The sequence below is a fragment of the Pseudorasbora parva genome, chromosome 8 (assembly GCF_024679245.1).
Source record: "Pseudorasbora parva isolate DD20220531a chromosome 8, ASM2467924v1, whole genome shotgun sequence".
Lineage (NCBI taxonomy): Eukaryota > Metazoa > Chordata > Actinopteri > Cypriniformes > Gobionidae > Pseudorasbora > Pseudorasbora parva.
The window spans coordinates 36952405-36971399 of record NC_090179.1 but is presented as its reverse complement, the minus strand read 5'-3'; the positions used below and the strand labels follow the sequence as shown (position 1 = coordinate 36971399).

General features: G+C 37.5%; 1 protein-coding gene across 1 annotated transcript in view; it reads left to right on the top strand.

Annotated features, from left to right (window-relative positions):
- tyw1 (tRNA-yW synthesizing protein 1 homolog (S. cerevisiae)) overlaps positions 1 to 18995 on the top strand; it is a 76115-nt gene that overhangs the window by 34955 nt on the left and 22165 nt on the right. Inside the window, exons 13-14 of the mRNA XM_067451101.1 lie at positions 5466 to 5643; positions 10100 to 10235. Of these exons, the coding sequence (XP_067307202.1) occupies positions 5466 to 5643; positions 10100 to 10235 (314 nt within the window). The remainder of the gene's footprint in view (positions 1 to 5465; positions 5644 to 10099; positions 10236 to 18995) is intronic.

The following is an 18995-nucleotide window of genomic DNA, read 5'->3' as shown; positions in this document are numbered from 1 at the left end:
TTTTTTTGTGTTCAAGATTTACAAAAACGATATAATGAGACTGTACAACATGAATCCATTTTTGCGTTTTTGTCTTACCCTGAATCATTATGTTACACTTATAATAAGTGTTTATATTGGGATTATTTCTGATCGGTTTGATAGGAACCCTTGCGGAGGAGCATAGTCCCTGCGTGACTCGCCCATAGACATAAACAGAGAGAAGTAGCTCTGGCTGCAATGTTCTTCCACAAGACGCATGCAGCTCTGTTTATTAACCGTGCAAAAAGTAACGGACGGCAAATGTAAACATTTTTGCTGCGTTTTTTAATAATTTCGCCTGTTATACTGGGCTTTTTGAGGTGAAACAAACAATATTTTTCTTCATGAATATTGTTTTTTAAGTGATTTGACACACAATTTCAATATTTCAGCTGGGCTCCTAGGCTGAAATCATTCAGGAGGTCCTAAAGGAGCCTCATGTAAAATGTTATGCTTTTATTACCTCGGTAACGGTATTATTTAATATGTGCACTACCCAACTGGACTATTCATTTTCAATTGCATCTAACCAAATCAAGTTTTATGTAAATAAATTACAAAAGTTGTCTTTGCACCAAATCCCAGTGAATTTGTGAAATGTGAATTTTCTGGTCCTTGTTTAGTTTTGGTGTACATGTGAAATGGACATTTTTTGGAAACCTGTCAAAAAACTGAGCGGAATATTAAGGCATGATGTAAATAGGCCTTCATACTGTAATTGTACTAAACTAACATATATTTTTTTACAGAATCTATAAATCTTTGTTAATGTTAATAATTTATTAATAAAATTTAATAATTTGTTAATAAAAATACAGATGTTCATAGTTTGTTCATGTTATTTCACAGTGCATTAACTAATCTTAACAGATACAACCATTGATTTTAACAATTTATTAGAAAATGTAGGAATTAACGTTACCTAAGATTAATAAATATAAAATTTCATTCATTACTGATTTATTCATTACTTTTAACCTTTTTCCATTATTTTTTATTTTATTTTTTATTATTTGTATTATTATTTTGTGTGTGTAAGTAATAAATAAGTAATAATAATTTAAAAATAAATGCCATAAATTGTCTGTGCACCAAATCCGATGTGAATTATTTTGGTCTCTGTTAGTTTTTAGTGTTTCTGGAAAGTATACTCTGGAAATATTGTGCCAAAAACCTGAGCAGAAAATGTACACCTGCTGTTAATAGGCCTTTACACTGTAATTTTACAGAAATAACTTTTTGTTTTATTTAAATCCTTTTCCTCAGAGGCACGTATCCAGTTGGAAGCTATTCAAACATTGTGTGACATAACACCATGTTGACGTCTTTACACTCTGAAAACCCTCCCAGATTCAGAGATTGTCCAACAGACACCAGGGTATATTTAGCTGTCACTACGGTTTGCAGAAGGCGGTAACAGGACAGGCTCTAAGTGCAGTTCGACTGGGTCTAATTTATTCATTTGCACCCTGTCACTTTCTTTGCCATCTGCTGCATCAGATCAGTAGTGGATCCATCAGCTTTCAGCAGCATTAAGGAGTCTGGGTTTGTGGCTGGATTTGTTTGACAGGCAGAGATCTGATGAAAAGGGTGTTTTACTGAGACTTTCTTCTTGTAAAGCAACAGTTGAGAGCTTTTATTTGCTTATGTTGCAGATAATTCCCAAAACAGCATACAGAAGTATTAAGGGGACATGGACTCCGGTTTGTTTTGTTTGGTAAAGTGAAAATTCTTTAGCCCTATTTAGATTTCCTACGGAAAATTTATTTCACAGATGTGTTTTGTGATTTTTCTGGTAACATCTGAATCAAACAACCTTGGTAAAAACAATGGAGCAAATGATCTAGTGTTTTCATTCTAATCCAGTCATCCTCTGAGAAATCTAATTCTATCTGGATAGGAATGCTTGTGATTGTGGTATTTCATGGTGGTACATGTTTTTTGACCTTGATCAAATACCACAGCTGAAGATAAATCAGCATTTGCTATCATTGAATTGCCAGGGTGTGCATCTTCATCATGAGTTTAGAACATTTTGCAAATACTTTCCTTAATTAGACATGTCTTTTTAGAATATAATCATATATATGCATCTTTATTTCAGTGGGTTTTGTGACTTCACACATCCCGATCATAAGACCTCCCGTAACTTGAATTTCCTGAACTTCAGTTGAGGTCGCAGACAGGATGCAAAATTGTCAATTGAGTTCAAAGAATTAGAATTTAAATGGTAAGAAATTGATGTAACTGCTGTAATTTTAATTGTAATAATACAGCTCATTACATGAAAGTGAGCCAATTCCCAAACCCTGACTGGTTTGTAAATTTATTTGGATAAAAGCATCAGCTAAATGACAGATTAGTAAATTAAACGGTGGAATAAATCATGCTGCTTTTCAAATGTTTTACATGTTACTGCCAATAGAAATGTTTTGTTTGCAAATTCTTTGTAGAAAATGATGTCCTCCACTCTTAGGACTATTATTGCAATGACATACCAATACTGTGTTATAAAACTCTCTAATGCCAGCAAATTTCCTCCTCCCTCCAAAATGTGCCCGTTGGGACGTAACGCATTCCTGTCTCTCATTTCTCATCTCCACAATCAGGTGACGTCAACTCATAATGAGTTGTGATTTCACTGCCAGTTCCAGAGTTCAACTTCCATCTCAGTACTTTGGTGGACATCTGGATCAGACTTTTTTTTAGGATTGAGGGGGCACACCAGATGGGTTTTCAAGAACCTTAAGATGGGAACTAAGTCCTTTTGTTCTTTTTCTTAGCGTTTGAAGCGACTCCCTTAACATCCTTGGTTTTGTTTTACCTCACTGCTTTCGTATTCCAGAATATGGGGTGATTTGGAGACTGTTTGTGGCTTTTTTCCCTTTATCTGCAGTAGTCTGAAAAATGTATCAGAGATGTCTAGCATAGATGGCTACAAAACAGATCTGCAGCAAAGAGAGGGAGTTTTCTGATGATATCTGCTGGGAATGCTATTAGGTGGAGTGGAACAGTCCCAAAGTCAGTTTGATTCGATTTTATCATTCGTAAATCAAAGTTTCTGCTTTTTGAAACTTAAGACATCGGTCTTTGATCATTTGCTTTAAGTACAGATGTCAAACTTTTGTATTTTTCTGAAATGAGCATTGCTCATGGCCTACTGTTCTGGTTGAATTATTTTTCAGAAATCTAATAATGTTCCTGTCTAGCAACTTTTTTCCCCTTTAAACTTCGAGAAATGGACATGAAAATGTTTTGATAAAGCAGTACATATTTTTTGGGTCTAAAGTTTCGCACTTTTAATGCACCTGAGCCAGAGAAATCGAGGCTCCTGATGGAGACTGTAGGTTTTGTTCCAGTGTCTGAGTTAGTGCCAGATGTGTATGTGTGCAAGTTTGTGTCTGTTGCACCACCTCCGCATCCTCGTCTTGGTCTCAGCGTCCTCTCTGGCTTGGTGGCACAGTTGACATTTAGCAGTGACATCACAGCTCCTTGTAGCAGAAGTAAGCCATGATGACCCAGGTCTGAGTAAACAAACGCACTAGCAACTGAACAGAAAGAGCGGATGAAAGGCCAAGAGGCACACTGTGCCGAGGGTACAGAGCATGGAGCCAGACTCCCGAGTGATCAAGAAAGAGAGAAGAAAATGTTTGGCTACTAGAACTTAGATGGTCAGTTTAAGTGTTTTCTTGGTAAGATTAATAAGTTTGAGTTTGCATGCAGTCCTTCCTGTTCCTCCTGAAATGTTTTGGCAATATATATTGAATTTATGACCAATTTTCTGTATCTCTTTGGTCTTAGAATTGAATAAAGTATTTACATTTCTCCATTTTTTTTATTTGCACAGACAACTTTTCAAATATTTATTGATCAGTTGATTTTCTTTAAAAATGTAAACACTTATTAATTGGTGCTTTAAAAACTTTTCCATTTGAGCAACTCAACCTAGAGTGTGTTTCCCAGAAAATGATATTTTATTGTTACCAATATAGTTGAGCAATTATGTGATTTCATGAAACCATTGTTCCTAAAAAAATAAACATTTGCAAACAACATCGCAAAGTTTTGTGGTTGGAACTACATCTCTCAGCCTGTGCATAGTATTCCAGAAAGCAATGTTTACTTAACATCACAGATACCCTGAAAAGTGCTGTACATATAAATGTGAAAAACTCTCGGTTGATTAACACGAACCTTGCTTACTCCAGGTATACTGGTTTCAAAAATGCATCCGTGAGTAAGTTCGGTGAACCCAGAGTATGTTCACAGTGAAAACACAGATTTTCACAACATAATCCAGGAGTCCCAGTTGCGTTATAATATATACATGCATATGTACTCTCTCACTCTCAATTGCAACTGAAAGTTTAGGTTATCCGCTTGCTTGTCCATGAACTTACCTGGGTATGTGGCATAACCTGCTTTCTGGAATACCCACTGGCCTTAAAGCTACACTGTGTGATATTTTCCCCCATCTATCGGTGAAAAGGTATATGACCATCCAGGAAATATTAGTTTCGGCGGCGGATTTAGTCCAAGATTAACATGGCAATCCCCCTCTTCACATTCAACACGGTGCCATTGAGTGTTAAAACGTGAAAGGTGAAGCTTGAATTTATAGGTCTGTCCCTGTTTGGCTAATGTACTTTCAAGATGGAGGGGCAACATGGCGACCAGCATTCAAACCCCTCACCTGTATGTATTTTCAATGGCATATTATAAACTTAAGAGAATACTTTATTACTTGAAAGAAGTAAATATACATTAATGAGCAGATATATTTTTGAAAGAACTAAGTGTTTTTAGCTAAGAATAAGCTAAAAAAGTTACGCTGTGTAGTTTTAAATAATTTTTTTGCTTTTGAGCAAAATAAGCAAGCTAACATGCAGTACACTCCTTATGTCATTCTGTATATATACAAAATGAATCTCATATTTTAGTCTGTTTGGAGAATGAAAGGGCCTTGTTTGAATAGTGCACATGTGAATTTGCTCCAGTACCATTGACAAACATTGGATCAGACATCTAGAAATAAAGCAAAAAACTAAATGTATTCCTCACATTCTTTGTTTATCACAGCAATAATCTGACATTAATTTGATCTTGAACCGAATTAGAAGTTATTACTCTGTCACCTATGTGACATAATTAACCACAGTTTGATATCATTTTACTGACATGATCTGAAAGAATGATTTGTGATCAAGTTACAGCGCTTTCTGGAAACCGATTTGTCTAACAAGATCATTTTTCCAACAGTGTATGCAGTATGGGAAACGCACCTCAGCCTGGGTTATCTGCTTTGATTTGCCAATGGAATATTTGGAAATGTATATTTGCAATACTGTTTGTGGCTCTAGTTGCAAAGAATTTAAATACTTAAGCTTTAATAAACGATCGGACCACTTTAAATTTGAACTTTGTGGTATTTTATCACTTGACAGGAGTTCCAGGCGTACGTCCCGAGCGTTTTGAAGAGGGCCTTACAGTGAAGCACTGTGCTCTGTCTCTGGTGGGCGAACCTATCATGTATCCTGAGATCAACTCCTTTCTTCGACTGCTTCACCAACAGAACATATCCAGCTTCTTGGTCACTAATGCCCAGTTCCCTGAGGAGATCAGGTGGGAGTTAAGAACCATATATTCATGATCTTGGAGATTAAATGAAGAATCAGTTTCTGAAAAACCCATATCAGTCAACCACTAATCTATCTTAATATTGTGGGGCCACATTCCCCTCAATGTCTATGATGTTATGACCCTGATTGTGAGTGCAAGCTGTTGTTATATGTTTTGTCATATATCATTCAGTGATTCTGATCTGGTGACTACAGACAAAGGCTGTTTTTGTATGCGTTTGTTCTCTGTGTATCAGCAGTAGATGTAATTGCTGAACATCCTCCAGCTTTAAGTTTTTCCCTCCGTCTTTTGAAGTCCCACTCGGTCTGTAACAGGACTGATAAGCCATAATCAGGCCCTGAATTGCAAATCACAGTTTCTTTGACTCCCAGCTCCTCCAATTCCTCTAGAAGGAGCAGCCAAAAAGCTATTAACTATCTCTCTCTTTCTGCTCCCCGGCTTAATGCAAAATACATCCTCACCTCATTCTTCCGAATGCTGCATGCTGAATCCTCTCACAGATCGGGCAGGTTATCCGAGGGTGAGGGGACGTCACCTCAGCTGCTGGAATATTGTGTTGGCAGTGTGCTGAGGAAGTGAGAAACACTTGTCAATTGTTGTTGTTTATCTCGTAGCTGCAAGCTTCGTCACGCTGCTCTGCTGAGGCAGGCCTTTTCTGATGATAAACAAACCAACTAAAGTAAAAAAATATATTCACTCAGAGCCTCAATGATGAACCTCACAGCATTGAGCCTTCTCTCAAAAATTATTTCTCAAATGGCATTGTAATGAGATCCCAGACTTGCTGCTTTACTCATATTAATATGCTAATTTTGTATTGTGTTTGTTTCTGGAGGAAAGGATGAAATGGTACACAGACACAAGCCACTAACAACTCAAAACATTACTGATTTAATGCATTTTCTCATCATCTTGGTTGGTTTTATATTTCAAGAGCTTGTATTTGACTTTAAAGAGTTTAGTATCACAATGCATGACACTGAACAACTGAAACAAAGTAAAAATACAAAAAAAATGTAAACCATGTGACAAAAAAACTGTTAACTAATCTCATTAGTTAAACTAATCTCATTAGTTAACATCAGTTAATGCATTAACTAACATTACCTAACAATTAACTATATATATATTTCTTACAGTATTTATTAAAATCTGTTCATGTTAATAAAAAATACAACTGTTTATTGTTTGATCATGTTCACTCATGACCATTGCATTTTATTAACAGTTACACCTTATGATTTTAATAATGTATTAGTAAATGTTGAAACTATGTAGTTAATTTTAATAAATGGAACCTTATTGTAAAGTGTTACCAAAAAGATAAAATGGCCACATACAAAAAAGCTAGAGAAATAAGTACAGGCCCAAACAAGATAAAATAATTGCAATCACAATATTGAGTTAGATTCATAAACATTTTTAAATAATCCTGAGTAAAATGAAGAGTTTTAATTAGGTTTTGAAAATGGAGAGCAGTCTCTTAACCTGGGAACTGTTAATAATTAGACAGAGGAGGAGAGGACTTGAATCAGATCACCTTCATGTTGTGGTGCAAGACCAGTTTTATGGAAGTGGAAGAAAGGACATTTGAAAATCACACCTTGAATGGTATAGTGGGTAAAGCCTTTAATACAGAGGTGGTGAACTCCGGTCCTGGAGAGCCTAAGGCCATGTCCACACTAATACGTTTTAATTTGAAAACGTATATTTTTCTCTCCGTTTTGGCCTTCCGTCCACACTGAGACAGTGTTTGAAATCAATGATAACGTATCGTTTTGAAAATGATCTCCAAAGCGAATACATTTGAAAACGCCGTCTTCGCGTCGTAGTGTGGACTGTGAAAACAGAGGCATTTTAATACGATAACACATTTTTAGCCATGTGATGCAGTCATATGACCAATTCAGCCAAGATGGTGAAAGACATTGTACAGCAGTTGTTTTGTATGCTTTCTGTTTTGACAGCCTTGTTAAATATTTCAGTTTGTACATACTGTTAAAAAACTCCTTTTCTCGACATTGCCGCAAAATGTCAAAGTTTCAGCAGATTAAATTTTTTTGTAAAACGATTGAAATGATAGTGTGTACGTGGAGCGTTTTTAGACAAAAACTCTTTTAAATTTATCCGGATTAGTGTAGACGTAGCCTAATTCCTGCAGAGTTCAGCTCCAACCCTGATAAAACTCACCTGTCTGCAGCTTTCTAGTAACCCTTCAGACCTTCATTAGCTTATTCAGGTGTGTTTGATTAGAGCTGAAGCAAAATTATGCAAGACTGTGGCTGTCCAGGACTGAAGTTCACCACCCCTGCTTTAATAAAACTTTTAAATACACAAAAGTGATTTTTATAGATTATTTTTTTCATGGTTGTTTTAGCAGCCACACACACACTTTGATTTCATGGATGCAATGGTATAGGAAGAGAAAATAGCAATGAAATCTGAGTACGTGGCACCAAATTATTTGCCCAAGGAAAGGACCCAGAACAGTGAGCAATGGCAGCAGAATTAAATGTTATTATTATTATTATTATTTTCAGTAGAAATGTGTGCCTTTTTATTGAATGATAATAACCAGTGGAGAACAGTGTCAGTGATGCCAAATGCTAATATGTGGAAAATATTCTGGCAGACAGGATTTCCATTACAGATTTGCACACAACTTTTGCAAAATTTTCTAAAAGGTGATATAAAACTATTGCGAAATGACAGCATTTCCCTTAACCAATGTTATGCAACCAAAATGTAATACATTTTTATCTCTCACGAGAAGTCATTCCAAACGTCATGGCAACAGATGTTGGTAGGTTTACGTATATCACAGCACCGTACTACACTCAGGTAAAAAGGTACATTGCTGTCACTGGGGCGGTACCCTAAGGTACAAAACAAAAAAGGTACTAATATGTACCCCTAAGGTACTACTATGTTCCTTTAACGTACTAATTCACACTCTTAAAGTACTGATATGTACCTTTTAAGGTATTAATATGTACCATTTAGGGGTTAGTAAGGTACAAAGAGGGCGGCAGTGGCTCAGTGGTTCATGTAGATTGTCTACAAACCGAAAGGTTGGTGGTTCGATCCCCGGTTCCACCTGACCAAGTGTCGAAGTGTCCATGAGCAAGACACCCAACCCCAGCATGCTCCCGATGAGCTGGATGGCGCCTTGCATGGCTGACATCGCCGTCGGTGTATGAATGGGTGAATGTGAGGCAAAAATGTAAAGCGCTTTGGATAAAGGCGCTATATAAATGCAGTCCATTTACCATTTACAAAGATGTACCGTTTCACTTTTGTACCTTAGGGTACCGCCCCAGTGACAGCACTGCACCTTTTTTTCTGAGAGTGTAGCTATTACTTTTAATCAAAGGCAATTAATGGCAAGGAAAGCCCCTTATACTTGGTAAATTGTTGCATTTCTTTGTTGTTTTGAATCCAATATTCTCGTAATTCTTTTGTCTTTTATGAGTTTAAAGAACTCTCATCTTCTGTCCAAAGATACTGCGCTATCTTTAAAGAATGATCGACTTTTACGTATGCAAAGTGACCTGTAAATGCAAGAGAAAAAAAACTGTCCATTGCAGTTTTAGGAAATATTCGAACATTCCCTGAAAAAAAAAGTTTTTTGCAAGCGGGTAAACTTTTTTTTTTTTTTCTTCTTCGAAATTGACGTGCTTCCTTTGGCCGTTTTTCCAATTCGCAATTTCAATTTGTACATTTTGAAGGGTAACGGGAACGGGGCTAGTGTTAAAAGCCTTACAAAGAGGATTAAAATAACTAAGTATATCTCTAATCTCAATAGCTAATAAATAACTAATCTCAATATTGTCTATAGGGATTTATGTGTGAATCCACTCTTCAATATGTTTTGTAGGATGACTCCAATGTTTGAAGGACACAAAAGGTCAGCTTGTCCGTTCTGAAAACCAGTGGGTGTATTGACTCGTTCTCTTTGGCCATAGGGAAACCAAAAAAGTTATCACTCAGATACTTTCCCTTCGTACTTCATAGTGGGCGGCAACATTTACACCGTGGACACTGACAGCCCCTCATTAGAAATGCCATATCTTGACTAAAATGATAGGGTTGATCTGGTTGGACAGTCTAGAGCTGAACTGAGTGATTGAGTTTTTTATTTGGCTAATGCAGTTTTGGCAGTTGTTGGTATGGCATTGTCTGAACACGCATTATCTAGTCCTGGCTTAACTCCAGTTTATATATCGCATCACTCAGCTGTGTATTGCTTTGTGTTGTACACATGCACAGTGACAAAGAACCCCATACAATAGAGCCAGTTGCTCTGGCTGGCCAGAAATGGGTTAGATCCTGATGCTTATGCACTCAAATTTTCTTCAGTCTTGTTAATATGTTAAAAAACAATAGTTTTTGTGCTCAATGTTAATTTTATTCTCCCTCCAACTCTCTCTATTTATAGGAACCTTGTGCCTGTTACGCAGCTTTATGTCAGCGTTGATGCCAGCACCAAAGACAGTCTGAAGAAAATTGACCGTCCCCTCTTCAAAGACTTCTGGCAGCGCTTTTTGGACAGTCTCAGAGCGCTTGGTGAAAAGGTAGGTCCACTGTGCCATAGTCCAGATGAAACAAGACCGTGTTAGAAATGTTTATTTGTTCTAAGCTTGTAATATTGCCATCTCACTAACGTCAGATGGGGGAAAACTATTGTCCAAAATTACTGTCCTAGACTGATAAACAAGGCATCTTTTGCATTCTTAGTCTTTTTAGGACCAACTGTTGTTAACAATCACCAATTCTGGCCCTTGCTTATCAAGAAACCCAAATATAACTGCAATTATCAAGAGTACTAGAACCAGGGTAACATTGTGTTTTTCTTGTGGTCTTTTAAGGGATTGTTCACTTTAAAATTAAATGTTGATATGTTTTAGCTTACGTCATGGGCATGCGAGATGTAGGAGTATTTGTTTCCCCAGTAGTTTCAATTTTGATCATTTTAGGTCAAACCGTTCTTGTCTGTGCCTCACATAATGCCATAATGACTATGGTCACCACCTCAAAGAGCATACACAGAGAAGTCCAAATTAAACAATCCCCCATCGTAAGTACACACTGATGGCCTAAGACACGAAACGAGCAGTTTGTGTGAGAAAACGAACAGTATTTATATCGTTTTTACCTTTTGTACACCACTACGTCCGACTGATCCGAGGGAGCGCATGCGTGTTTCCTGTTGTGACATTCGCGCATTCTGGCTTTAGTCTGCGCAAGCGCGGAAAGCGTTGGAAATTTCTTGCGCGTGTACGTCTCTCATTGTTTACACAAAACAGAGATTATAGGTGAAATGTCTAATAGAAAATGGTACTAATTTGTGCTTATCTTGGATGTTTAAACAGATGTAAAAGAAAACAATTACGTATGCTTGCGTGAACTCATCCGGGAGTGGTGAGTTTTCACAAATTCCCAATTTATGAGGGTGCTTTCTTGGAGTTATGGTTGATTGCTCTTTGGCTGGATATCAACACGCCCATAAACGTACTAAAGTTGTGGAGGGTCTGCAGCGATCATTTTTCCTCTGATGATTTTACAAAGCAAGGAGTGGATCGCATAGTACTGACATACCTACCTACAATCATTGCAATAATAATAAAAAAAAAATATTTAATTTTACAACACATTACTCACTCTATTGACAGCGTGCCATTGGGTCCCTCTGGCCTTGGACGTCGCCTCCAGTTTGTACATAGCAAACTAAACACAATGTTCAAAACGCTGCGACTCAACAGCGGAGAAAACTCAGGATCTTCAGTCAGGCAGGTGTGTGATGCGATACTGTCAATGTCCTCGTCGTCGTCTTGTAGTTGTGGCATTGCTATGTTCCATTCGTGACAACATATGCTCTCCACTTCTGTTGAGTAGCAGAACACTTGCTACAAGAACACCCCCAATTTTGAAGATATCTCTGTCTCTCTGAGGCTCGAAGACGTGCAGATGCAGTGGATGCTTCCGCCATTGCTCTGAGTTCTTGATCAGTGTATTCTGGTTCAAATAAATATGGTTGTGAAAAAAATTCAACGTTGTCTGTTAATATCGAAATCTTCCGTTGCGATGTCCTGTACGTCTAAATGTGTTTAGATCTTCACAGTGAAAGGTAACACTTCCCAAATTTCTGAGAATGAGAGACAGTACACGCGTGAGAGATTCACTTCCGGCGTTTTCCGCGCTTGCGCAGACTAAAGCCAGAACGCGCGAATGTCACAACAGGAAACACGCACGCGCGCCCTCAGATCAGTCGGACGTAGTGGTGGTTAAGAGGTAAAAACGATATAAATACTGTTCGTTTTCTCACACAAACTGCTCGTTTCGTGTCTTAGGCCATCAGTGTGTACTTACGATGGGGGATTGTTTAATTTGAACTTCTCTGTGTATGCTCTTTGAGGTGGTGACCATAGACCTGCATTATGTGAGGCACAGACAAGAACGGTTTGACCTAAAATGATCAAAATTGAAACTACTGGGGAAACAAATATCCCTACATCTCGGATGCCCATGAGGTAAGCTAAAACATAAAAATTTAATTTCAAAGTGAACTATCCCTTTAAGTAGTGTACAGATCTTAAGGAATCAATAACACCATTGCCCTTAAATTACTTTAAATGGCTTATTTATCTCTCACATCTACCAGATTTAATTACAATGCATTTGTTTCTGGCTTCTATTTGTCAGAGATAAATAAGACACAAGTATTATTAATGGCCATTTTATTCGCACCATTCATCACCATACCACTTATATTCCTTTTTTCCATTCTCCCTGTAACTACACCATTACGTCCTTGTTAATTTTGTTGTTAGTTTGCATTCTTCTTAATTGTTTCAGATATTGGCCAACTTTTGACCCTCTCTTAGCAAGAAACCTAAATAGAACTGCAATTACCAAGAGTACAAGACCCAGGGTAACATTGTTTCTTGTGGTCTTTAAATGGTGTACAGATCTTAATGAATCAGCACATCAACACCATTGCACTTAAATTACTTGTATTGACACTAATAATCATTGTGTCTTTGCACAGGCCAGGTAATGAAGACAGAAAGAGAATGTGGTATTTCTTTCAGAAATCATTATGGTCTCCCCAGTCGCCAGTCAAAAAGTCAACATTCAGTGTTTTACAAGGTTAATAGTTCTGTTGTGCATTGCTGCGTGTAAAACCTCAGTTGTCGATGGCCCTAAAATTGATTGTTTAATTGCCAAAATCTGTTTTCCTCTCCCTTTGCCTCATTCATCATTTTTCCCGTAATTCATATCAGGCTTGTACAAAATACTCTGGAAATCCCTGCTATCGATTATGTTAATTCTAAACATGACCACAAAGCTCCAGGATTGATTTCATCTTAACCTAAATCCTCTGATTTATCTGAGTAATAAGAGCAAAACCTGCTTTGTCTCTAGCAATGTCTTTTTTTACATCAGAAATGGGTGTTGAATAAAAGTTGCCGGATGCCCTCAAATGTTTTAAATGTGATATTAAGGTGAAGTTTTGTTAAAAATGCTAGCCCGATGCGTAGGTGCTGTCCATCAGTGGCCTTTAATCAGAGTTTAGAAAGCTGTGATGACAAAAGCCGTTTGTTACACGGAGGCCTTGGCATTACTGCTTAATGATTTTAAGTGCCATCATTCAGAGATGATTCACTGCGTCTGTGTGCTAAACTTCTGTAATGACTTCCCTGCATTTTCCGCTGAACAGACCGCTTGGTCTATGTGTGTGTGTGTGTGTCTGTACATATGTGCATATGTGAGTCATAAGGAAGACACGAAAAGAAAGTGCTCTTCTGTTTTCTAATGAGTTGAAATCACCTGCAGTGTCGCTTTCTGACTGAAGAGAGCAACTCAACAGTGATGGCACTGTAGACAGCAGGATTGTGAGGCATTCAGAATTGGGCTTTTGTTCAAAGTGACAAATAAAAGAAGCAATGAAACCGAGGGAATAAGTATACATTTGTTTTTTCCATTCCTGTTTCCGTGAGAGATTTGTGACCAGAATAAGTTGCAGTTTCTCCAGACTTTATGCTGATGGTGAAACTCTGGCTCTGTGAGACGAGAGAGAATTTGCCAGCCATTATGTATACTAATTTTTCTATGGCTTATTCATTTCACATCTACAAGATTTAATTACAGTGGATTTGTTTCTGGCTTCTATTTGAGTCAGAGATAAATGTGACTCAAGTATAAAAACAAAATCAATGGCTGTTTTATTCTCAACATTCATCACCATAACAGTTAGATTCCTTTTTTCCTTTCACATGTTCAATGTCTACAACATAACGTCCTTGTTAATTTTGTTGTTAGTTTTCATTCTGCTTAATTGGTTCTTCTCAGATATTGGCCAACAGTCTGTATATACTTTAATCTTGTTTAGATTAATTGTGTTGTTTTTTTCATGTTTTCTCTGCACTGTGGAAAACTAAAACCCGTTTGTGATTAAACATGCATGAATAATTTGATATACCTTGACAATTGCGCTGCCAGAGATGCATGTTCTCCTGTGTTACTTAATGACCCTGAAAAGGAATTAGTAGATATTATTTAGTAGAATATTATATGCGCACACATATATACACTATATTGCCAAACGTTTTGGGAGGTCTGCTTTTTAATGCACATTAATTTCAGTTACATCCCATTCTTAATCTATAGGGTTTAATATGGAGTTAGCCCTCCCTTTGCAGCTATAACAGCTTCAACTCTTCTGGGAAGGCTTTCCACAAGGTTTGGGAGTGTATTTATGGCAATTTTTTTACCATTCTTTGAGAAGCGTATTTGTGAGGTCAGGCACTAATGTTGGACGAGAAGGCTTGGTTTGCTGTCTCCGCTCTTATTCATCCCAAAGATGTTCTATCGGGTTGAGGTCAGGACTCTGTGCAGGCCAGTCAAGTTCCTCCACACCAAGCTCGCTCATCCATGTCTTTATGGACAATGTTTTGTGGACTGTTGGCAGTCATGTTGGAACAGGAAGGTTGCATCCCCAAACTGTTCCCACAAAGTTGTAAACATGAAATTGTCCAAAATGTCTTGGTTTCCTTTCACTGGAACTAAGCGGCCAAGCCCAACCCCACACCAGACAGAGAAGGATGATTCGTTACTCCAGAGAATGTCTCCACTGCTCTGAGAGTCCAGTGGTGGCATGCTTTACATTACATTCCATGAAGCTCTCTACACACTGTTCTCAAGCTAATCTGAAGGACACAAAGTTTAAGGTCTGTAAATATTTTATCTGCAGAAAGCTGTTGACATCTGCGCCCTCAGCATGGGCTGACCCCACTCTAGCCCCTTTCACACTGCACGTCGGACTCGCAATATTCCCGGAACATTGCCGGGTCGCCTTCTGTGTGAAAGCAACCACGTCCCGGAATTGATTACCGAATTGAACCCGGGTCGGGACTTAGTAACATTGCGGGTTTCGATCCGGGAACGAGCTCTCTGTGAACAAAAGCCAAAACTAATGCCGCAAACTGTACGTAGTTATCGTGCAACTCCAAGAGCTTGTTTTTTCAATAATACAACCCTGCAGTGCCAGAAGAGCTAGTCGGTGTTTTAAACGCAGAGAGTGTTCTTATACAAAAGAAACTAAAATTAAACAAGCAGAAATGTGCGCAAACTGGACACAAGTCGAGACCACGGAGCTCCTTACTATCCGCGCTGAAGCTGAGATCGCTCGCCATTATACGTCAAATCAGGATCCGAGACCGTTACGGGTTGTGTGTGAGCGCACATATTACGGTATTTCGCTGGCTGTGTGAATGGACCAAATATAGTGGCCCGGGAACAAATGCCGGGTCGCATTATCCGTGTATTTGCCGGAATCGCAGTGTGAAAGGGGCTTCTGTGAATTATTTTTTTAACTTAGCCTACCACTTTATGGCTGAGTTGCTACTGTTCCCAAATGCTTCCACTACTAATACTACTGTTCTAATACTACTAACAGTTGACCATGGAATATTTACTAGTGAGGAAATTTCACGAATGGAATTATTGCGTGTATGTTAAAAAATGTTTCTAATCAACGTTAGTAAAAACTTGCAGATAAGTAGATTAGTACAGATTTGATTTCAAAATAAGAATCTTATCATGATCCTATCAACATCTTTGGGGATGTTAATAGTTTCTATGTGTATAAATATACAGAAAACAAATTTATGATGAACCACAAACAAAAAAGGTTTTTCATAAATAATTCTTATTTTTTCTTGCTCAGAAAGAGAGAAATATGAAACTAGGGCTCTGACCCTAGTTAATTAAGAAATAGGTAGAATCCTTTGGGAGATGCTGGAATGGACATCTTTGCATCCGGTCTCTGACACTTCCTTTGTTGTCTTTTTTTTCGTTCACATAATTTCATCTAAATGTGCTGCTTTGTTGCAGAGCAGGGAAACATGACTAATTTGATTTTTTTGTTTTTTTTCTTCTCAATGAGTGCCTTTTATTGTGTGTGTGTGTGTGTGTGATTGTCTATTGGACACATGTACATGTAGATCACAGATGACACTATAAATAAACTGCAAATCGTTTATAATAGTTTTATTTCCCCTGAATAAAGACCTTATGGTTTTCCAAATTTGTAGAATAAACCATTGCTGACTGTAGTACACTTGTGTTAAAGCGGCTTGTTGGAGATTATGTACTATGAAGTACAATGAAATTGATGAAAGATTAATTTGTTATTGCACATTTAAATAGTTTGAGCTCTCACAAATGCACAGAGCGAGGTGTAAAGCAGCAGTTTGCAGGGAATCAGATAGTGACTGATCGACTTGCTGTAGTTTTAATATGGGACCTCTGAATGATGGAAGTCAATAAAGCTGGCTTTATGGGGTCATTTGTCTTCAGATGTGTCAGATAAAAAATTTAGTACCTTTATATTTGAAGTCAATACTAAATGTCATTTGCAGCACATTACTGTAATGTGAAATTTATTTAAATGACAAAAAATATGATGCAAGATGTCATTTTATTCATAGGGAATCAATTAGATTTTTTTCCTTTTGGAATGGCGTAACCCATTGAATTGTGAACACTTGAACATTTATTAAGGAAGTGATTTTTAAGTTCATATCGATTTTAATCAAACTTCAAACTTTATGGATTAGTTCTCTTCTGTATGCAGCATGCAGTGTTTTGCCTTGGCTTAGAAAAGTAACAAATAAAATGTATGAGGTAAAGTATAATGAACTTCATCTTACTTCACATGCAATTCTGTGTTTAGTTGGGGACTAACATCAACATCAATACTGAAATGCAAATAAGTTATTTATTCTTAAACAGAGTCTTCAATATTTAATTAAGAAAATCCATTGGAATTCATCTCAAGTACTCAATGTCTCTACAAATCGGAGACAGGGGTTTGTGTGTGCCCTTGCTTGGTTGAGTGGTGTAGGGTTTAGTTAAGGGCACATAGACAGAACCCTTCCCTCCATACTAAGTGTCTCCTTGGGATCTCTAGCATTCATGCTTGATAAGTGCATTTTGCGTTAAAATGCATTGCACATCTCTCTTGTTTTCCAAGGAAATAGTATAAATACAGCACATGACAGATGAAGAGCCATGTGCTAGAATTATATACCAGGGTATTTTGGACAGTTACCACAGCATTGCTATATAGTTGCTAAGATGTTCTGGGTCGTTTTAGCCTATGTTTCCATCCAAATTTCACATTTAGTTTATGCAGACTATTAATTCAGAATATTAACAATTTTTAAGCTTTTCTGCTGCAGTTAAGATATCAATATCACCACTTCACTTGGTGCAAAATTTAACTGTCAAACAACGTTGAGGGAAAGTAACATTACTTTTATTGTGCATGTAGACATTTTGTCTTGCTGAGAAAAATAAATCCCCTTGAAGTATCCTTGTGTATATGTAATTGTGTGTGTGTGTGTGTGTGTGTGTGTGTGTGTGTGTGTGTGTGTGTGTGTGTGTATATACACACACACACTATATTGCCTAAAGTATTGGGTAATGTCCTGTAGAAAATCAAAGTCTTATACATACCATATAGACCAGTGGTTCTCAAACCTGTCCTGGGGACCCCCAACCAGTACACATTTTGCATGTCTCCCTCATCAAACACACCTGATTCAAATCATCAGCTCATTAGTAGAGACTCTAAGATTTGAATTGGGTGTGTCTGATAAGGGAGACATGCAAAATGTGCAGTGGTGAGGGGTCCCCAGGACAGGTTTGAGAACCACTGCTATAGACCATAGTCGACTTGATAAATTTTACATGTGTTCTGAAGAGAATACACATTTAAACAAACGTGCTCCAGTCCAGGATGGTCATTCATATATCTGTCAGTCTGCTCAAGCTGTGGCATCCGTCTTTTCATCTTTATTGCAATATGCAATAGCATGTCATAAGAGCAAGATGACAAACTAAGTTATAACTGCAATTAAACTATACTTGTTTTATGTCCATACAGCTTATAATCTCTAACTTTGTAGGCTTTTTACAAAAGTTCCTACACGAGTACCTGTACAGCGATTTATAGATTATCATGAAGGAACATGCTAATTGATGCTTGAAGAGCTATCGAACTATCTTAAAGATAGTTAACTCCTCATCATCTACATATATTCATCGATTAACCATTCAGAAATGTCCTGTTGCATTTCCCATCATTGTCTGACTATGAACTAAAAGCATTTACATTTAAAGGGACACACACAATGGTGAGTTTTTCCTTACCCCCATTTTTAGCATGCAACAAAAAATAATTTGTGGGGTATTTTGAGCTGAAACTCAACATACACACTCTGGGGACATCAGAGACTTATTTAACTCTTTCATTTTCTGGGGACATCAGAGACAACTAAAAGTTCCTTTTGATTTAATTTAAAGACGTGTCAAATGTCTCTGAAGCTAAGCAGCAAACCATATCTAGGGACCAAAATATACATTTCAAATGTCTTCATAAAGTCTAATTAGTGTCTTGTGTATTTTGTAAGCATATTTGATATTTATTATATGATGTGGACAGGATATCATAGAAGTGGAAACCTAAAAAATGCCCTGACACTTTTTTGGTTGATTTTAGAACAAAAATATTTAAATAGAAGACATTGCTTTAATTGATTTCTCCAAATATGTGCAATAATAATAGTGAGGCTTGGCTTATTGTGAAACCTCAGGCTATGTGTCAGCACTTCTTCACGCTACACATACAGCAGACTCTATGTTGGCATGCTTCTGTTCTGATCTAGCATGTGGCTGTCTGTTTTTACGGAGACCTGCTCACCTGCTCCTGATTCAGTCTCAGGTATGGGACAGATGAAGATCTCTTGACAGGTCTAAAATGGGTTGCT